The sequence below is a fragment of the Odocoileus virginianus genome, chromosome 6 (genome assembly GCF_023699985.2).
Source record: "Odocoileus virginianus isolate 20LAN1187 ecotype Illinois chromosome 6, Ovbor_1.2, whole genome shotgun sequence".
NCBI classification, from domain to species: Eukaryota; Metazoa; Chordata; class Mammalia; order Artiodactyla; family Cervidae; genus Odocoileus; species Odocoileus virginianus.
In genome coordinates, this window is record NC_069679.1 from 15,994,720 (window position 1) to 16,013,318 (window position 18,599).

Below are 18,599 nucleotides of genomic sequence, written 5' to 3' on the forward strand. Positions count from 1 at the left end.
TTTTATTTCCTTGATCCATAAAATGATGAACATAAGACATTTCTTCCTTTTTTTTTTTTTAAGTCTGCTGAAGTTTTCATCAAGATTAGTTCTTTTTTCTATGTAAGTTTGGGAAGTTTCTTAACATTGAATTTTGAATTTTTTTCCTACCATTAGTTGCCCATTTTTATTTCTATGAAACCCAAGTTTATTCAAGTCATATTTTGTTGCTCTTAATTTTGTTAAGATAATTGGATTCTTTTGTCCATTTTTAGATAGTAACCAATATTACCACATACTACATTAGCTGTTTCACTTTTAGTTTTATCTTGTGTGTTTCAGCAGTGCTCAACATTTGTGGATTTTAGTGTTTACCAACAGAAGATGTAGGGCTGAAATACATGAGGTAGGCATATAGCAGAGTCAAGAATGTCCAGCTTCTTTCAGTAGGGTCTGTGATTTTCCCAAGAAGCTGAGTGTGTTGAGGAGGCAGTGATTCAGTGATTTGACACTGTTTATCAGGAATATGAACAGTGGCAGAGGTGGGTGGTGGTGCAATTTGTGTTTTCTATTAAGCCTGCCTAAATATAAAATGCAGAATATGTAGTCCAGAAGAGCTTCTCATTTAGGTACATTTTAGGCCTTTTCTGACTTTATTGCCTTCATGTTTAGGGGCGCCTCATCCCAGGTGCATACAAGTTTGATGCCTTGATCACCACTTTTGAGATGATTTTGTCAGACTGTCCTGAGCTTCGTGAGATTGAATGGCGGTGCGTCATCATTGATGAGGCCCATCGACTAAAGAACCGTAATTGCAAGCTGCTTGATAGTCTCAAGCACATGGACCTGGTGAGTTCCTCTCACTGACTTGTGGCCAGAAACACCTAGAATTAAGTAATCCTAATTCCATGTGAATTAATTTCATAGAGAAGAATCAGAATCTTGGTATTGGGTGGTGGGTATGGCCTATGGGAATGGTAGCCTGAAAGTCATGAAATTCATATAAATTTTAGAAGTAGAAGATGATTGTGGGTTAGTGGTTCTCAATTGGTTGAAGAGGTGGGATGTTAAATGAGTTACCTATTTCTGCATAACAAAATGTCCAAAAACCTAGTGACTTAAAACAACTGTGTTTATCATGACTCTCTAACTGAGCAACTTGGGCTGGGCTCAGTGATCTCATTCTTTCAGTGGTCTTGTCTGGAGTCAGTAATACAGCTGCAGCTGACAGCTGGTACTGGTTGTTGGCTGGGCCATCTTCCATGTGGTCTGTCGCCCCTCTGTGGCCAGACTTTGCTTCTGTACCTGGTAGAGTCAGAGTAGTGTTCCAAGAGGGTAAAGGTGGAAGGCAAGGCCTTTGAGGCTCTGAAACTCACATGGTACCCACTTCTGCTACATTCTCATTGTCAGAGCAAGTTATAAGTCACGACCATGTTCAAGTGGTGAATCTTGATAGGAGGAACTACCAAAAATCAATGGCCATATTTAATCCCGCACAGGTACATTTCTTAGAGGGAGACATATTAATGGATATCCATGGGGACTTGAGTGTGGAGAGGCATATTTAATTGGAAAAAACATGTTCTAAATATTTCTTTATTGCCTTATAATATTTAAGAAATTAATATGTTAAATAATATCAAGAATATTCTTGAGTATTTCATGTTTATCAAAAGAGGCAGCAAGTAAGAGTAATCTGGTCCATTTCCATAATTTTACAGTTAAAGAAATGGAAACTATACTTATATACTTGATGGAAAACTCCAGAAGTCTTTTTGAGTTTTATCATTCTTCTGTATTCTCCATTTCTAGGAGCACAAAGTGCTGCTCACAGGAACACCATTGCAAAATACTGTGGAGGAACTGTTTAGCTTGCTTCATTTCTTGGAACCATCACAGTTTCCATCAGAATCAGAATTCCTCAAAGACTTTGGGGATCTCAAAACAGAAGAACAGGTAGGAAGTTGTCTGTTGCGATACTAATGCAGAATAAAAAAATTTGTACTAGGCAGATATCTACTGTCATGGATATCCATGACAGTATCCATGACATATGGAAACATATGTTTCCATCTAATGTGAGAATGTTTGTCCTCATGTTACTATTTTTTCCTCTGTGTTGGTTACAGGTTCAAAAGCTACAGGCCATTCTCAAACCAATGATGCTGAGAAGACTCAAAGAAGATGTTGAAAAGAACCTGGCACCCAAACAGGAGACCATTATTGAAGTAGAGCTAACCAACATTCAGAAGAAGTACTACCGGGCTATTTTGGAGAAGAATTTCTCCTTTCTTTCCAAAGGGGCAGGTCATACTAACATGCCAAATCTACTCAACACGATGATGGAGTTGCGCAAATGCTGCAACCACCCCTATCTCATCAATGGTGAGAGAACTCCTGAAGCACCTGGATTTCTGTGTTACTTTGATTACTAAGTGGTTTCCTCAGAAACAATAGGTGCATTGGCTGATCCTTCCTAGTTTGGAAATAGAGGGGATTTCTCTTTAAAACCATTCTCAAGTAGAACGTCTTCCTCTTGTTCTTTCTGACCCTTTGACTCTGCATAGTCTCCAAAGTTAAAAAGGATTTGCTGTTAAGAATTCTGTTCTGTCTTCACTGATATTCTATGTTGCTGTTTCCATTTTGGATGGCAGTATGGTGGTAACAGTGGTTTTCATGTACTATTCTAGTCCTTGTCCACATATTTACATGTTTTACCCAATTCTTAAGCCTGACTAATGTGGAATATTTTGTATTAACAAAATTGAGGATATTTTAGGGTTTGGGGGTTGCTGAAATTCTGTTTTCAAGTAATATTGATATCAAGTCAGGTTATTTTCTTTTCTTTGCTTCCTTATCTCAGTTAAATAAACTGCAGCCTTTCTGTGTTTCTCTGGATCTCACCATCAGGTCTGATTTTTCTTTTGGCAGGTGCAGAAGAAAAAATCCTAACAGAGTTTCGAGAAGCTTGCCATATCATACCTCATGACTTCCACTTGCAGGCCATGGTTCGTTCAGCTGGCAAATTGGTTCTTATTGACAAGTTACTTCCAAAACTTAAAGCTGGTGGCCATAAGGTTCTGATCTTTTCCCAGATGGTACGCTGCCTAGATATCCTAGAGGATTATCTAATCCAGAGAAGGTGAGAAAAAAAAGTCATTCCTCGCCTGTTTACTTTGTACTTATAAAACTGCAAAAAGTGGGAGGCGTGAGTTTAACTAAAGTTGACCAGGACTGGGCTAAGAGAAGTATTCAAGACTGTCACTCTCAACTTTCTGATAAAATTTTTGGTGAACTAGCGATACAGGGATACTGGTATTGATCCCAGCCTGCTTTTTTGTTCTCTTTTTCTGCTCAGCTGATTAAACTTTTTTCCTGTGATTCTCATGCAGGTACTTATATGAGCGTATTGATGGGCGAGTTAGAGGCAACCTTCGGCAAGCTGCTATTGACCGATTTAGCAAGCCTGACTCGGACCGATTTGTCTTTCTGCTATGCACCCGGGCTGGTGGACTTGGCATTAATCTAACAGCTGCTGATACTTGCATCATCTTTGATTCAGACTGGAATCCCCAAAATGACCTGCAGGTAGAGGAAATCATTGTCTTAGGGACTAATCACCTAACCTGAGAGGTTTTGCAGCAGGATCAAGATCTCTTAGAAAGTCTTATCTTTTCTAGAGTCTGGAATTGTTTAATTAGTTAGGTCATCAGACTTTTTCTATACAGGGCAGGTAGTTAATATTTTAGGCCGTGCAAATCAGTCTCTGTTGTAACTGTTCTCCTCTGCTCTTATACTACAAAAAACATCTATAAGCAAATATAAATGAATGGGTAGAACTGTGTTTCAGCAAAAACTTTATTTCTAGAAATTGGTGACCAGGATTTGCTGACACCTGGTCTGGATGATGGGGCAGTAATTTCATCTTGAAATTGACTTCTGATTTTGAGTTGATCTCATGGCTGTTTTATAAATATAAATCAGTATTTTGAATCCTTCTCCTCCCCATCCCCTCTAATGTTGTTAACTTTTCCCTTCCTTCCATTTGTTAAAACCAGGCTCAAGCACGTTGTCATCGAATTGGGCAGAGCAAAGCTGTGAAGGTGTACCGTCTCATCACTCGTAATTCTTACGAGAGGGAGATGTTTGATAAGGCTAGCCTCAAGTTGGGATTGGATAAAGCTGTGCTTCAGTCCATGAGTGGTCGGGATGGCAACATTACTGGAGTGAGTCTTGTTAATTTTTAGCTATATTTTTAGTAGGTCATGGTGATGAAGGGAGGCAAAAGCTACTTGGCTAAAGCTGCTTTTTGTATGGGAACCTGACCCCTTGTTTGGATTCTCAATGATTATTTTTTAAAATATAATAAAATATCATGACATGGTTAGATAATATTCTCTGATTTTTTTTTTTCACCTTTTTATTGGATTTTGTAGATCCAACAGTTCTCTAAGAAGGAGATTGAAGATCTCTTACGGAAAGGAGCTTATGCAGCCATAATGGAGGAAGATGATGAGGGCTCCAAGTTTTGTGAAGAGGACATTGACCAGATCTTGTTAAGACGAACCACTACCATCACCATTGAATCTGAAGGAAAGGGTTCTACCTTTGCCAAGGTATGTTCTGTCGGTGCTAGAGGCTTTTAGCACAGAGAGACAGAAATCTCTAGAATTTAATATTTTTTAAAAATATAGTTTTAAAATATACTGAAAATATATTATATTTATTATATTTACTCAAAAATGTGGTGTAGTCAACTTTACTATTTCTTTCTTCCTCATTAGGCAAGCTTTGTGGCTTCTGAAAATAGGACTGATATTTCTCTGGATGACCCAAACTTTTGGCAAAAGTGGGCCAAAAAGGCTGACCTGGACATGGATCTACTCAATAGCAAGGTGAGCTTCCTCTTCCTTCAAGGAGGAAATGTGGCAGGAAACACATTACTTTCTGGAGTCTTTACAACTACTCTGATCCTTCAGTGCTGACTTTGTCTTACAATGGTATATCAAAGGCCATTGTGAAAGCTTTCTACATAGAGGGCCACTAAAAAATACTTAGATAACTACCACTTAAGTTTGCTTCCTGAGTCCCTGTAGATTATCTTGCATGTCCAAAAAAGAATCTGTCTTTGAGTATCTACAAATTATTACATGCAAGGCTATTTCAGTCTGACTATCTTTAATTCCTTTCCCATGATTATATTGTGAAAAGAGTTACTTCTCCTTCTGTTTCCTGCATAGAATAACTTGGTGATTGACACACCTAGAGTACGAAAACAGACCCGCCACTTCAGCACTCTGAAAGATGATGACCTAGTGGAATTCTCTGATTTGGAAAGTGAAGACGATGAGCGACCACGCTCTCGCCGACATGACCGTCATCATACCTATGGGCGCACTGACTGTTTTCGGGTGGAAAAGCACCTCCTGGTATATGGGTAAGACCCCACCTTGCCTCAAAGGTAGTGCATCTCCATCCTGATAGACATCTCGTTCGCTTTTTAAATTGGAAGCTATGATCAAAGAGGGGATAATGGGGAAAAATTGATTCTGTTACCATGTTTTCCCAAGATCTTTTTGTCTTGTCTCCCACCATTTGGGAAGTGTGAATTTGAGGGACTGGGGTCCCTAGGAAAATATCCATATGATTGCTTTTTTTTTGTAGTTGGGGACGATGGCGAGATATACTGTCTCATGGACGCTTCAAGCGACGGATGACTGAAAGAGATGTGGAAACAATTTGCCGGGCCATCCTCGTGTACTGTCTCTTACATTATCGTGGGGACGAAAATATCAAAGGCTTCATTTGGGACTTGATTAGCCCTGCTGAAAATGGCAAGACAAAAGAATTGCAGAATCACTCAGGTGATTATCACGTCTTTGCTTTTTGTCTTTCTGTAGGTTACCTAATCCTTTTCAGGTCCAAGGGTTTTTCTCAATCCAAGTCTTCGATGTTTCCCCTTCCCCAGGTCTGTCTATCCCTGTGCCTCGTGGACGCAAGGGGAAAAAAGTAAAGTCACAAAGCACTTTTGATATCCATAAGGCAGATTGGATCCGGAAATATAACCCTGATACCCTGTTTCAAGATGAAAGTTATAAGAAGCACTTGAAACATCAGTGTAACAAGTAAGGATGGAATTTAGCAGACGAAAGCATTTTCCACCTCAAGCTTTCTGCACTATTACTGAACCAGTTCTTCCTCTCTCCCTTCTAGGGTGCTGTTGCGGGTACGAATGCTATATTATCTGAGACAGGAGGTTATTGGAGACCAGGCAGAGAAGGTGTTAGGGGGTGCAATTGCCAGGTAAAGTTATGCTGTATTTTTCTTTATGCTGTGCCTTATACCAGAATAGATTAGTTTACTTATTTCACTCTTAACTATCTCTGGGATACCTGATAATTAAAATCTGTGTATCAGGTCTTCAGTCCTATGCAGTTGGCCTTTTGTATTCCTGGGTTTTGCATCCTTTTGATCCACAGTTGATCAAATCCATGGATATCAAGAGCCAGCTGTATTCACTGAATGATTCATCTTATATAAGGGGTTTGAACATCAGTGGATTTTGGTATCTGGGGTGGAACGAATCCCTTACGGATACCGGGGGACAACTGTTCTTGATACCAGTAGAAGAAAATAGGCAGATGTAGGACTATGTAAATTAATAGAGAAAAGAAGATACCTGTAACAATCTTTCCAAAGATTGTTTGCTTTTATTTCATGCATTGCTGTGCTGACTCTGCCTCTGATACCTTCAGTGAGATTGACATATGGTTCCCAGTAGTGGATCAGCTGGAGGTTCCAACAACATGGTGGGACAGTGAGGCTGATAAGTCCCTGCTCATTGGAGTCTTTAAGCATGGTAGGTGTCTGCTGTTAGTCTGTTCTTTTCCTGTTAGAGAGTTTTGTCTACAGGTGGAATATTTTGCAAAGTACTCAAGACCAATAATTATGTTTGAATGGTAAACTAGTTCTCAGAAATATAGAGCAGAGCTGTTAGTTCCTATAAATAGATGGTCAGGAAAGACCAGATGGATAGTTAAATCGCAAGGTAGGGTGTCTCCCATCTGTTCTGTGATTAATCAGTTACTACCAGTCTGTATGCAGTGGTGTCCAAGTTAAGATTTGCAATCAGGGGAGATGATGCATGTCTACTCTTGTTATTAATAAACATGTTTACTTTGCATAGCTTTCCTGTGGCTTGCTGAAAATGTTCTGCTTGTATAGCATCTTGTTTGTCTAAATATTCAGTGCTTATCTTATGTAGGTGTGAATAGCCCTGTTTGAGTGAAAGAAAAATTAAAAAATTTTTTTTAGCCAGTGGAAAAAACTGGTCTGAAGTAGAGTAAAAAAAGGGAGAAGACTCCCTTTTCAGTCTTGCCTAATCACAAATTCCACACATTAAAAGCAGTAAGTGCTAACTTCCAGTCTAGTGACTTAGTGAATTGGAAGATTATTTCTTTTTTTAATATACTTTTCTGTTTACTTCTATAAAATAAAAGTAATGGCACTTAATTCACCTTTTTGACAAGTTTAATTGGATGAGAAAAACTGTGAGCATTTGTAGTCTTAGATTTACTTGTGAGGTGCAGAGGCTTTAGAAGGGTCCAAACATCCTGAAGTACATTCATCATTCATCCACTATTCAGAGTGCCTGTTTGCAGATACAAATTTCTTATTCTTTATTTGAAAATGCATTACCTAGCTCTAAATTATTGGACTTTTAAAATTTCCTCACCTGTGTAGTAAGAATGATGATTAAAAAATTACCCGTTAAATGGCTATATAAATCTGTCACCATTCTCTGTACACACTGATTAAATTCCTATTTTCAGTAACTGGTGATAAAACTCTTTATGACTCTAAATTGGAGTGGAAATACTAAATATCTTAATATAACCCAACAGCTGTCCAAATTAACATTTTCAGAGTACTTTACACTATGAGCAGAGTAGCCCACTTTTTATTCCAGCAGCATATGAAGTAAGCATAAAAGCAAAGTGAGTCTCTGATTTTCTTTAAATTATGGCTGTTTTTCTTCAAGGCTATGAAAAATATAATACTATGAGGGCAGACCCAGCCTTATGCTTCTTGGAAAAGGCTGGCCGACCAGATGACAAAGCAATTGCAGCAGAACATCGCGTGTTGGATAATTTTTCTGACATAGTGGAAGGGTAAGTATTGATGTTTAGTTCTCTTAAAGCTGTATCTACATTACAAAGGATATTTGTTGCTTGTGCTAAGAACTCTAGCCTTGACTAAATCCATTGGGATTCCTAATGGTGGTTATACTCACACATGATAAATTTTTTTTTTTTTGAATAAAGCAGAAATTTAATTTTTCATGTGGTTCAAATGTGTCACATTAAAGGATTAATCAGGTATGAAAATACAGCATTCAGTTTGAATTGTAGCACAGACGATGAGATGTTGTGAGGTGTCAAGGGCCTTGCAGTTACATAGCACTGCCTTTCTTACCATAGAGACAGAATTCAATAGGCAAATAGTCCAGTTACTATCATTTAAAGCTTACGAAAGTTGTTAAGGCTTAGATATAGTCAATTACATCCTCCAACTCCATTGAAGGCACACACAAGTTACTACTGACCACTCACCTAAAATAAATTTCCTAGGAGGTATCCAATCAGAGCCTTAAAGAACAGAAATCCACCTAGAGAACAGGTAACCCAGAAAGACTAGGCACAGGTTATTAGCCACAACCCAACAACTGGATTGAGTTTTAAACTAGCATAGAATCATGTCCATAACAGAAAACATGTGACTGATAGGCGTAGGCCCAAAGAATAAAGAAAATGTTATAAATGATCATAAAATTCAGATCAGCATCTTGGTCAAGCTGTCTACTTCTGTTGTCATCTTCTTCTCATCCTAGTGTAGTGTAGTTTCCTCAGTTTGAGCACTGTTTTAAGGTGAGTTTGAGGCCAGTAGACCTCTCTGTAGACCAGTCCAGCTTAGGAGCCTTTGGAAGTGGGAGTTAATCCAAGAGTCCACTTCCCTTCAATTTCACTGGGCATGAGCTAGTTAAGAGTACCTGATGGAAAGGTCCTTCTATCCAGGTTGGAAACAGTTCCTTAAATTATGTCTTATTCCAGTCTTGATTGCAGGTCATGTGTAAGGCATCTGATCTTCATCCAAAGAGAGATTACTAAGATAAGCTTCAGAAACAACCCTAGAGTGTCCTTTAATAATGCAATTAAATTTTACATTAATATACCCTAACAACAAAGAACTATCCAGGAAATGAGTCTTAGTAGATACAGACCTCCATTAACAAACTGGGATTTAACATTCATTGAAACATCTTTTTCTGTCTAAAATCACTGTCATTTTTACCAAATATAACCAAATTAAGACTTTTTTGTAATATAGGTCTGGTCACAATAAACTTGGCCTGATGATTTATATAAAACCATAATTGATGATAAACTTTTTTGCTTTGCTGATACTATAAAAGTCTCAGACTGAACTTTTATTTATTTTTTAATATTTATTTATTTATTTGACTGTGCTGGGTCTTAGTTGCAGCACATGGCCTCTTTTAGTTTTGGCATGCAGGATCTAGTTCCCTGACCAGGGATCGAACCCAGGCCCCCAGCACTGGGAGGTCAGAGTCTTAGCCACTGGACCACCAAGGAAGTCCCTCAGACTGAACTTTTAAAATAAAACATTTTAGGGCTAGGAAAGTCATGCCAAAGGTTCATCACAGATTTTGCCTAACAGATCTAAGTGAATTCCTCCCTGCTCAAGGAATTCTCCTTCCTTCAAGTTCCTTCAGATTTCTGTACCTGTTAGTGAGATAACCTTCCTAACTTATCTGATAAAGTTACTGGAAACTAAGAGTTTCCAATCTCCGGAGGGTTCAAATAGAGAGAAAACATAAATGTTTCAATTTGTTTATAAAATATAATGTTATCAAATTAGTCATAATTAGTTTGAGGGGAAGTTTTTCTTCCTGCTGGAAAACACAGATTCAAATAAGTAATTTTTCAGATAGAAAACATAAAAGTTATAAGCATATTCACCAGTTCTTTCAGTCCTTTTGTCAACCTTTGTGAAGTCATCAGGGTTTTCATTAGAATCTTTACCCAGTTCAGAAACTGGTATTTATTCAAAAGTCCTTTTTATAAATCCCAAATTCATCTGCATTCCCTGAGGAGGCTGATGGGTGCAAGGGGCCACTTGCTGGTACCAAAGCTCCAGTTCCTCGTGGAGTCCAGTCAAAGGAAGGAAGTCCACTCTGGGTCGCTTCGTTGGTCTCCATAACTGTCGACTAAAAAAGATGTACAACTTGAAAGTTGTGAGTTAAGTTTTATTTGGGGCAAAATGAGGACTACAGCCTGGGAGGCAGCATCTCAGATAGCTCTGAGAGACTGTTCCCCACACATGATAAATTCTTAACAAACAGTGCGACCAGCAGAAAGGTCTCCATAAATTGGCCTGAAACCATACATTGTCATACAGTGCAACTAAGGGGGAAAATTACTCCCAAATGGCTTATTTGATGTTCTCTTCAGTTTTCTGTGCAGTGCTTTCAGCTACAGTAGTGGAGAGGATAACTGCTTCTCTTGAAAGATAGTAGCCGTGCAGCAGCCCCATGCCACCTATGTGATAGAGCCTCAGGAAACTTTAGCCTTGGTCTATCATCTTCCGTGGCAGCTGACACATAAAGGTGTCTACTTTGCCTGAGTGCATGCCTCAGTGATGAGTTGCCATGCTAATACTGAGCCACCAGCTAGGGCAGTGTTTCCCTGGTTTGGGTGCCAGTGAGTTTAACAAAACTTCTCATGTGGAAACCTGAGGGGCATGTGAAATATTTGGCTTAGTTCATGAATACCCTCCCAGTTCTTTATGATTAAAAGGTTTTTCTTTGATGATCACAACCTCAATTTGCCTAGTGTAGGACCCACAGAGGAAATTAGATTTATTTATTGCAAATCATGTAATATCCTTTTGTTCAGTAGAGCAAAGTAGTAAAAATAAGAAGGCATAGATCATTCATTCCAATGAAATAATAAAAGTAGATACTAGTTGGAACGGAGGAGGAAAATTGGTTAAATAATAAAAAGCTATTAAGAAAAAGGAAATGTGCTGGTCAGAGTGTTTCATTTTAAATTCAAGCAGTTTAGAACTCAATTTTGTTGTTTTCTCATACCTCTGGATAATTTTAGGGTTGACTTTGATAAAGACTGTGAAGATCCTGAATACAAACCACTCCAGGGTCCCCCAAAGGACCAAGATGATGAGGTGAGGAATTCTCATTTGAGTCTAGCTTTTCTGTATTACTAAATAGTATTTTCCAATTCCCTGAATCATGAAGTATACTGATTAATTTATAATACAAAATGAAAAGTACCATTCAAGAATACAAAGTATTAATGGAAAGGATTGTAACACCAGCTAGGGGAGGTCAGGGATGCTTTTGTGGAGGAGGTGGGACCTAAGCTGGACAATGAAGTATATTATTGGACTACTTAATTCCTGAGTCTCATTGTCTTCAAGACATTGATAAGAACTGATTTTTCAGGTTATATTTTCTTACTGTTTTAATTGATTGCTTTCAGCTTTCTGTGAGGGTTCCTTTCATTAAAAAATATCTTGATACCTTGATGCCATAAAAGGACACACACACGTGATTTCAGAGTGCCAATTTTACCCCCTTTTCCTCCTCTCTCCATCCTGCGGGGTGGATCTCCTCTAGGGTGATCCCTTGATGATGATGGATGAAGAGATCTCAGTGATAGATGGAGATGAAGGTAAACTTCTAAGTCAACTTGTACAGGTTGATGGAATTGGGAAATTGACCGAAGTCTCTCCTTTACTGGAATTTCTGAGAGCTTTGCCTTTGGGTGGGTTGAAATACCAGTGTTATCTCTTCTATCTTTCCTGTACTTGCTGTTTATTCTACTTTGCTTCCCACAGCCCAGGTGACCCAACAGCCAGGCCATCTATTCTGGCCTCCAGGCTCTGCTTTGACAGCTAGGCTTCGGCGCCTAGTAACAGCCTATCAGCGCAGCTACAAGAGAGAACAGATGAAGATAGAGGCTGCAGAACGTGGGGATCGGAGAAGGCGACGTTGTGAGGCAGCCTTCAAGCTAAAAGAAATTGCACGGCGGGAGAAACAGCAACGGTAAAATGTGACTGGGAGTTTGGACTAAGCTGTAAACCTCTCTTCAACTATGGGCCCTATATTGAACATCTTAGGAAGGATTATGGCATCCCTGGTGGCTCAGACGGTAAAGAATCTTCTTACAGTGCAGGAGACCTGGGTTTGATCCCTGGGTCGGGAAGATCCCCTGGAGAAGGGAATGGCTACCCACTCTAGTATTCTTGTCTGGAGAATTCCATCGACTGAGGAGCATGGAGGGCTACAGTCTGTGGGGTCGCAAAGAGTTGGACATGACTGAGCAACTAACACTTTCACTTTTCAGAGAGGGACCACCTTTTTGGCCTTTGTTATACCCCTGCAACCCATACTTAACCCCTGTAAAACCATACTTAACCATAAGTCCTGGGAAGGTCTTGTACATAGTCATCCTCACTGAGTTTTTTGCATCATTTTCCTCCTTTAGCTTGCTAATTCTTAAATTATCCCTTGTTATAGACTACCTCTTCTGCTCTTTGGGAGCTGCCCAACCCCCACCCCCACCCCCAGCCAACTTTCATTTGTGTTGTGTTCAGATATTCTAAGCTATACTAAGAAGTAACCACTCCTTGTGTTCTGATCACTATTGCCTTATTCGTCTTCCCTTTGTAGATGGACAAGGCGTGAGCAAACTGATTTCTATCGAGTGGTTTCTACCTTTGGTGTGGAGTATGACCCTGATACCATGCAGTTCCATTGGGATCGCTTCCGTACTTTTGCCCGATTGGACAAAAAGACAGATGAAAGCCTTACCAAGTATTTCCATGGCTTTGTGGCCATGTGCCGCCAAGTGTGCCGCCTTCCCCCAGCAGCTGGAGATGGTAAGCAAGACTGAAGAGTCTTGCGTGAGTGGGCATGGATTGTGACAGAACCAGTTCTTGGTTCATTTCTTCTTCTACCCTTATCTCTTGCAGAACCCCCGGACCCTAATCTGTTTATTGAGCCCATCACTGAGGAAAGGGCCTCACGGACTCTCTACCGTATTGAATTGCTTCGGCGCTTACGGGAACAAGTTTTATGCCACCCTCTTTTGGAAGATCGGCTGGCATTATGTCAGCCTCCAGGTCCTGAATTGCCTAAGTGGTGGGAGCCCATTCGGCATGACGGGGAGCTTCTACGAGGGGCAGCCCGCCACGGGGTGAGCCAAACAGACTGCAACATCATGCAGGACCCAGACTTTTCTTTCCTGGCTGCCCGTATGAATTATATGCAGAACCATCAGGCAGGAGCACCAGCTCCATCCCTGTCACGCTGCTCTACTCCACTGCTCCACCAGCAGTACACCTCGCGCACTGCCTCACCGCTGCCCCTGCGCCCAGATGCTCCTGTTGAAAAGCCACCTGAGGAGACAGCTGCCCAGGTCCCCAGTCTGGAGAGTCTGACTTTAAAGCTAGAGCATGAGGTGGTGGCCAGGAGCCGACCAACCCCACAAGACTATGAGATGCGAGTAGCCCCCTCTGATACTACCCCTCTGGTCTCCCGAAGTGTTCCACCAGTCAAACTGGAGGATGAGGATGATTCAGACTCTGAGCTGGACTTGAGCAAGCTGTCACCATCATCCTCTTCTTCCTCATCCTCATCCAGCTCCAGCTCCAGCACTGATGAGAGTGAGGACGAGAAGGAAGAGAAGCTAAGTGAGTGCATGTAACAGGCTTGTTGGCCGTCTTTCCCATTCCCCCCCCCCCCCCCCCACCGCGTCTCCCTTCTTTTCTAAATGCATTTTCTAAGATTCAGATTTTAATTTGATAGAATATCAGAAGAGATCTGTTACTCTTAGGGCCTTTATTTAAAGTCCATATAATACCATTCCTATGTAACTTTATTCTTCCACCTTTGCTCACATGTACTGTGTGCTCGATCCCTAGCTGCTGACCAGTCCCGCTCAAAGCTCTATGATGAAGAGAGTCTCCTGTCCCTCCCTATGTCCCAAGATGGATTCCCAAATGAAGATGGAGAACAAATGACCCCTGAGCTTCTGCTGCTACAAGAAAGACAGAGAGCTTCTGAGTGGCCCAAGGTAACAGCCTCATTATTGGACATGTTGAGTCTGAAAATATAGTGTGATATAGCCACTATGGAGAACAATATGGAGATTCTTTTAAAAAACTAGGATTAAGACTATCATATGAACCAGCAATCCCACTACTGGGCATATACCCTCAGGAAACCATAACTGAAAAAAGACACTTGTTTCCCAGTGTTCATTGCAGCACTATTTACAATAGCTAGGACATGGAAGCAACCTAGATGTCCACCAACAGATGAATGGATAAAGAAGTTGTGCTACATATATACAATGGAATATTACTCATCCATAGAAAGTAACAGAGTTGAGTCATTTCTAATGAGGTGGATGAACCTAGAGCCTGTTGTACAAAGTGAAATAAATCAGAAAGAGAAAGACAAATACCGTATATTAACACATATATGAAATCTAGAAAGATGGAACTAATGAAATTATTTCCAGTGCAGCAATGGAGACACAGACATGAAGAACAGACTTTTGGTCACAGTCAGGAAGGGAGAGAGTGGGGTGACTTGAGAGACTAGTGTTGAAACACTAGTTAACATACATTACTATAAAATAGAGAGCCAGTGGGAATTTGCTGTATGATGCAGGAAACCCAAAGCCAGTGCTCTGTGACAACCTAGAGGGTAGAGTGGGGAGGGAGGTGGGAGGGCAATTTAAGACGGAGGGGACATAGACCTGTGGCTGATTCTTACCAATGTATGGCAGAAACTGTCACAATACTATAAAGTAATTATCCTCCAATGAAAAAATTCTAAAAAGAGTGACATACACAGAGAACAAGTAGATGGTTCTAGGTTTCTTTGATTATGTTTAGTGGTACATGTTTTTTCATGAAGCTCTTACCAGTTGACTTTGGGATCTGATACTCTTACCTCCGTCATTTTTGACATATAATTTTTACTTATCTTGTTAATGATGGCATTATTACTTGTCACAGGATCACATGACTAATTGATTTCTTTTTCCCCCACTCAGGATCGTGTCCTGATAAACCGTATTGACCTCGTCTGCCAGGCTGTACTCTCAGGGAAGTGGCCTTCTAGTCGCCGGAGCCAGGAAGTGGTAACAGGAGGAATTTTGGGGCCAGGCAACCACTTGCTGGACAGTCCCTCGTTGACTCCGGGAGAATATGGTGACTCTCCAGTCCCCACACCACGCAGTAGCAGCGCAGCTTCCATGGCAGAGGAGGAAGTGTCTGCAGTCACCACAGCCGCTGCTCAGTTCACCAGACTTCGCCGAGGCATGGATGAGAAAGAGTTTACGGTTCAGATCAAAGATGTAAGCTGAGCATTTAGGCACTGGGAAGTGAGGAAGGAGGCTGTAATTCTTGTTAACTAGTTTTATGACCATAACATTAATATTAAGCTCATTTGGTCAGCTAACCTTAAAAATGAGAAGGGAAAAAAAAATTAGAGCTCACAAGGATCTGCTGAGGAAAAGTCACTAAAGTAAAGGAAGGGATCTTATGTTGACTTGTATCTCCTGTGTGTGCTTAGTCACTCAGTCGTCTCCGACTCTGTGACCTAATAGACTGTAGCCCGCCAGGCTCCTCTGCCCTTAGGGATTCTCCAGGCAAGAATACTGGGGTGGGTTGCCATGCCCTCTTTCAGGGGATCTTCCCAACCCAGGGATAGAACCCAGGTCTCCCACACTGCAGGTGGATTCTTTACCATCTGAGCCACTAGGGAAGTCCCAAGAATACTGGAGTGGGTAGCCTATCCCTTCTCCAGGGGATCTTCCCAAGCCAGGAATCGAACCAGGGTCTCCTGCATTGCAGGTGGATTGTTTACCAGCTGAGCTACCAGGGAAGCCCTTGCATCTCCTAGTGGCTAGATTAAAAGGGTTCTTCTGAGTGGCTTGCTTGTAGATCCTAGAAACCTAGTTTTTAAAAATTGAAATCAAGTTGTGGAAAAGCTAGTAAAATGATACTAAAGTGTTATGGGCTTTATTAAGTTAAAAATAAATTATTCCTACTGAAATTAAGTCAGTATTGTTTGGGAAATGGATGGAAAATTTTATTTTTCCTTATGCTCTTCCCTAATGAACCCTAGCAGGTGGTCATTAAGTACTCAACAAGAAAAATGTCTTAGTTACATGACAGGAATATCAGAATTTTGCCCCTGTGATGAATTGCCATGCTAATTCTGAGACACCAGGTAGGGGATTTTTCCCTGCATTGGGTGTTACTGAGATAAATTCTACTTCTCTTAAATCAACCTGAGGGGCACTGAGTCAAGAAATGAACTCTTTCTAAGGAAAAATATATGTCTTATTGTATTTCTAGTTTGTACCTATTAGTCAGATGGCCTTCCTTCTCACCATCATTGAACCAGAGGATGACCCTTACTTAATTCCCTCTTAAGTTAATCTTTATTTTAAAAACATGCTATGTGATGTCTTGGGTGGGCGGGTGTCTTTCTAGGAGGAAGGATTGAAGTTAACATTCCAAAAGCACAAGTTGATGGCTAATGGAGTAATGGGAGATGGACATCCTCTTTTTCATAAGAAGAAAGGGAACAGAAAGAAGCTAGTTGAGGTAAGTGGTAGAGAAAGTCTTTAACATGATGATTAGATAAAGGCAGTTGGGATTGAGGGAGTAGAAGATACTATTTTATGGCTACCATTGGCTCTGACCCCTCCCTCCCTACTCATAAGAAGAGTATGTGCTCATGGGGGTGGATTCTGGGTTTGCAGCTGGAGGTGGAGTGCATGGAAGAGCCTAATCACCTTGATGTGGACCTGGAGACCCGGATCCCTGTCATCAATAAGGTGGATGGTACTTTGCTCGTGGGTGAGGATGCCCCTCGCCGGGCTGAACTGGAGATGTGGTTACAGGGTCATCCAGAGTTTGCTGTCGATCCCCGATTTCTAGCGGTGAGTGGCAGTTCCATCCAGCAAAATTTAAAGTCATTCCCTTGATAGTTAAGCTGTGTGAGAAGGAAGAAGCATGCCATATTATGTCATTGTTTCTGCATCGGCAAAATAAGAGTAATTATACTCAGTCTTCCTATTTCACAGAGTTGTTGTGAGGATCAAAATAATGTTCTCGTACTTGTTAAACTAAATGCTAGGCACTGAACTAGTATATAATCACCTAATTTTTTTGGAGAAGTCTGCTTAATGGCAGTTTTCCACTAGGATTAATCCTTTATTCACACAATAAGCATTTATGGTCAGAATAGACACTAGTATCTTAATAATTACTCCAGAGAAGTTTTATTCTTTTAGGATAACTGCAACTTTTCTCTTGTAGTATATGGAGGATCGCAGAAAACAGAAATGGCAGAGATATAAAAAAAATAATAAGGCAGAATTGAACTGTTTGGGAATAGAACCAGTACAGACAGCTAACTCTAGGAATGGAAAAAAGGTGAGTGAAACTAAGATATTACCACTCTGTTCTCATACTAGATATGACTAGAGAAATCATTTAATGTTTATCTTTTTTTCCCGTGTTTGAGAAAATTTATCCTCAGTTCGCAAAGAAATCATAATATTTTTATTGATATTTTTATAGTCCTGTAGTATCCTCATCTCTAGAAGAGCATGAAGTTCTAAAAGCTAACTTTAGCACTTCAAGCATATTAAAATGTAGGAATTAGTAAGACATGTTAGAAAATTCAGTGCTTTATCCTGTTCTTCTACTGACTAAGGGATTTTTGGCAAATCCTTTTAACTTTTTCAATTTGTACATCCTGAAAAACTGAAGGTTTGGGAGCAGATAATCTCTTAAAAGTTTTATATTTTAGAAGTGATTTGGGAAATTCTCTCGCAGTCCAGTGGTTAGGACTCTCTGCACTTTCACTGCTGAGGGCCTGGGGTTCAGTACATGATGGGGGAAGCTGCAGAGCTGCACAGCACAGCCCCCCTCAGGAAGTGATTTGGAACCTATTAAAACAGCCATGTCTCAATAGGCTTTTCAACATAGACGATGTTGAGAATCATTAATAATATGCCAGTAATGGAAAAAGACAGGAAATCATGTTCTATAGTTGATAACAACAATTTTGGTCATTATGTTATTCCATGATTTTCAAGTGTGCTTATACTTTTATGTGGTTATAGATTTGGTGGATTAAGAACCCATAATCCTTTCCATCAAAAATATAATTGCAAAAGTTTCTCTTGGCTATGTTTGCCTTACTTTGGACAATAGTTGTGTAAATATAAACCTATAAATCAGGGTTTGGTAAACACTTAAATGGATTAATACTTTGTATACTCACTTTATCTAATCATTCCCTTTTTGATCTTCTATATACGTCTTTATATGTATGTGGTATAGATATATATATACACACACACATATATATATAGTGGTTTATCTTTTAACAAAATTCCCAAATGAAAAATATCTAACGTTTGCATTTAACAAATTCTGAGAACATTGTTTTGCCCATAATATGTATTTATTTGTGAGGTGAATTT

General features: G+C 40.1%; 1 protein-coding gene and 2 non-coding genes across 11 annotated transcripts in view; all 3 read left to right on the forward strand.

Moving 5' to 3' along the window:
- The window catches only part of CHD8 (chromodomain helicase DNA binding protein 8), a 63,717-nt gene that overhangs the window by 42,624 nt on the left and 2,494 nt on the right, over positions 1-18,599 (forward strand). For 7 of the 9 annotated variants that reach the window (XM_070468884.1, XM_070468883.1, XM_070468887.1 and 4 more), the window contains 24 exons: positions 652-828; positions 1,792-1,935; positions 2,109-2,364; positions 2,911-3,121; positions 3,372-3,567; positions 4,038-4,205; positions 4,416-4,595; positions 4,764-4,874; positions 5,220-5,416; positions 5,644-5,843; positions 5,924-6,104; positions 6,193-6,282; positions 6,735-6,838; positions 8,021-8,150; positions 11,166-11,241; positions 11,696-11,750; positions 11,917-12,124; positions 12,752-12,960; positions 13,054-13,773; positions 14,005-14,156; positions 15,147-15,449; positions 16,594-16,707; positions 16,866-17,045; positions 17,425-17,541. In XM_070468884.1, coding sequence (XP_070324985.1) covers positions 652-828; positions 1,792-1,935; positions 2,109-2,364; positions 2,911-3,121; positions 3,372-3,567; positions 4,038-4,205; positions 4,416-4,595; positions 4,764-4,874; positions 5,220-5,416; positions 5,644-5,843; positions 5,924-6,104; positions 6,193-6,282; positions 6,735-6,838; positions 8,021-8,150; positions 11,166-11,241; positions 11,696-11,750; positions 11,917-12,124; positions 12,752-12,960; positions 13,054-13,773; positions 14,005-14,156; positions 15,147-15,449; positions 16,594-16,707; positions 16,866-17,045; positions 17,425-17,541 — 4,479 coding nt within the window. The remainder of the gene's footprint in view (positions 1-651; positions 829-1,791; positions 1,936-2,108; positions 2,365-2,910; positions 3,122-3,371; positions 3,568-4,037; positions 4,206-4,415; positions 4,596-4,763; positions 4,875-5,219; positions 5,417-5,643; positions 5,844-5,923; positions 6,105-6,192; positions 6,283-6,734; positions 6,839-8,020; positions 8,151-11,165; positions 11,242-11,695; positions 11,751-11,916; positions 12,125-12,751; positions 12,961-13,053; positions 13,774-14,004; positions 14,157-15,146; positions 15,450-16,593; positions 16,708-16,865; positions 17,046-17,424; positions 17,542-18,599) is intronic. The other 2 variants (XM_070468885.1, XM_070468886.1) reach the window with 2 other exon arrangements.
- On the forward strand, positions 10,691-10,800 carry LOC139035784 (small nucleolar RNA U6-53/MBII-28). Its single transcript, XR_011488496.1, has one exon. It is a non-coding gene; the product is annotated as a small nucleolar RNA U6-53/MBII-28 (small nucleolar RNA).
- LOC139035785 (small nucleolar RNA U6-53/MBII-28) lies at positions 16,289-16,397 on the forward strand. The gene has a single exon (XR_011488497.1). It is a non-coding gene; the product is annotated as a small nucleolar RNA U6-53/MBII-28 (small nucleolar RNA).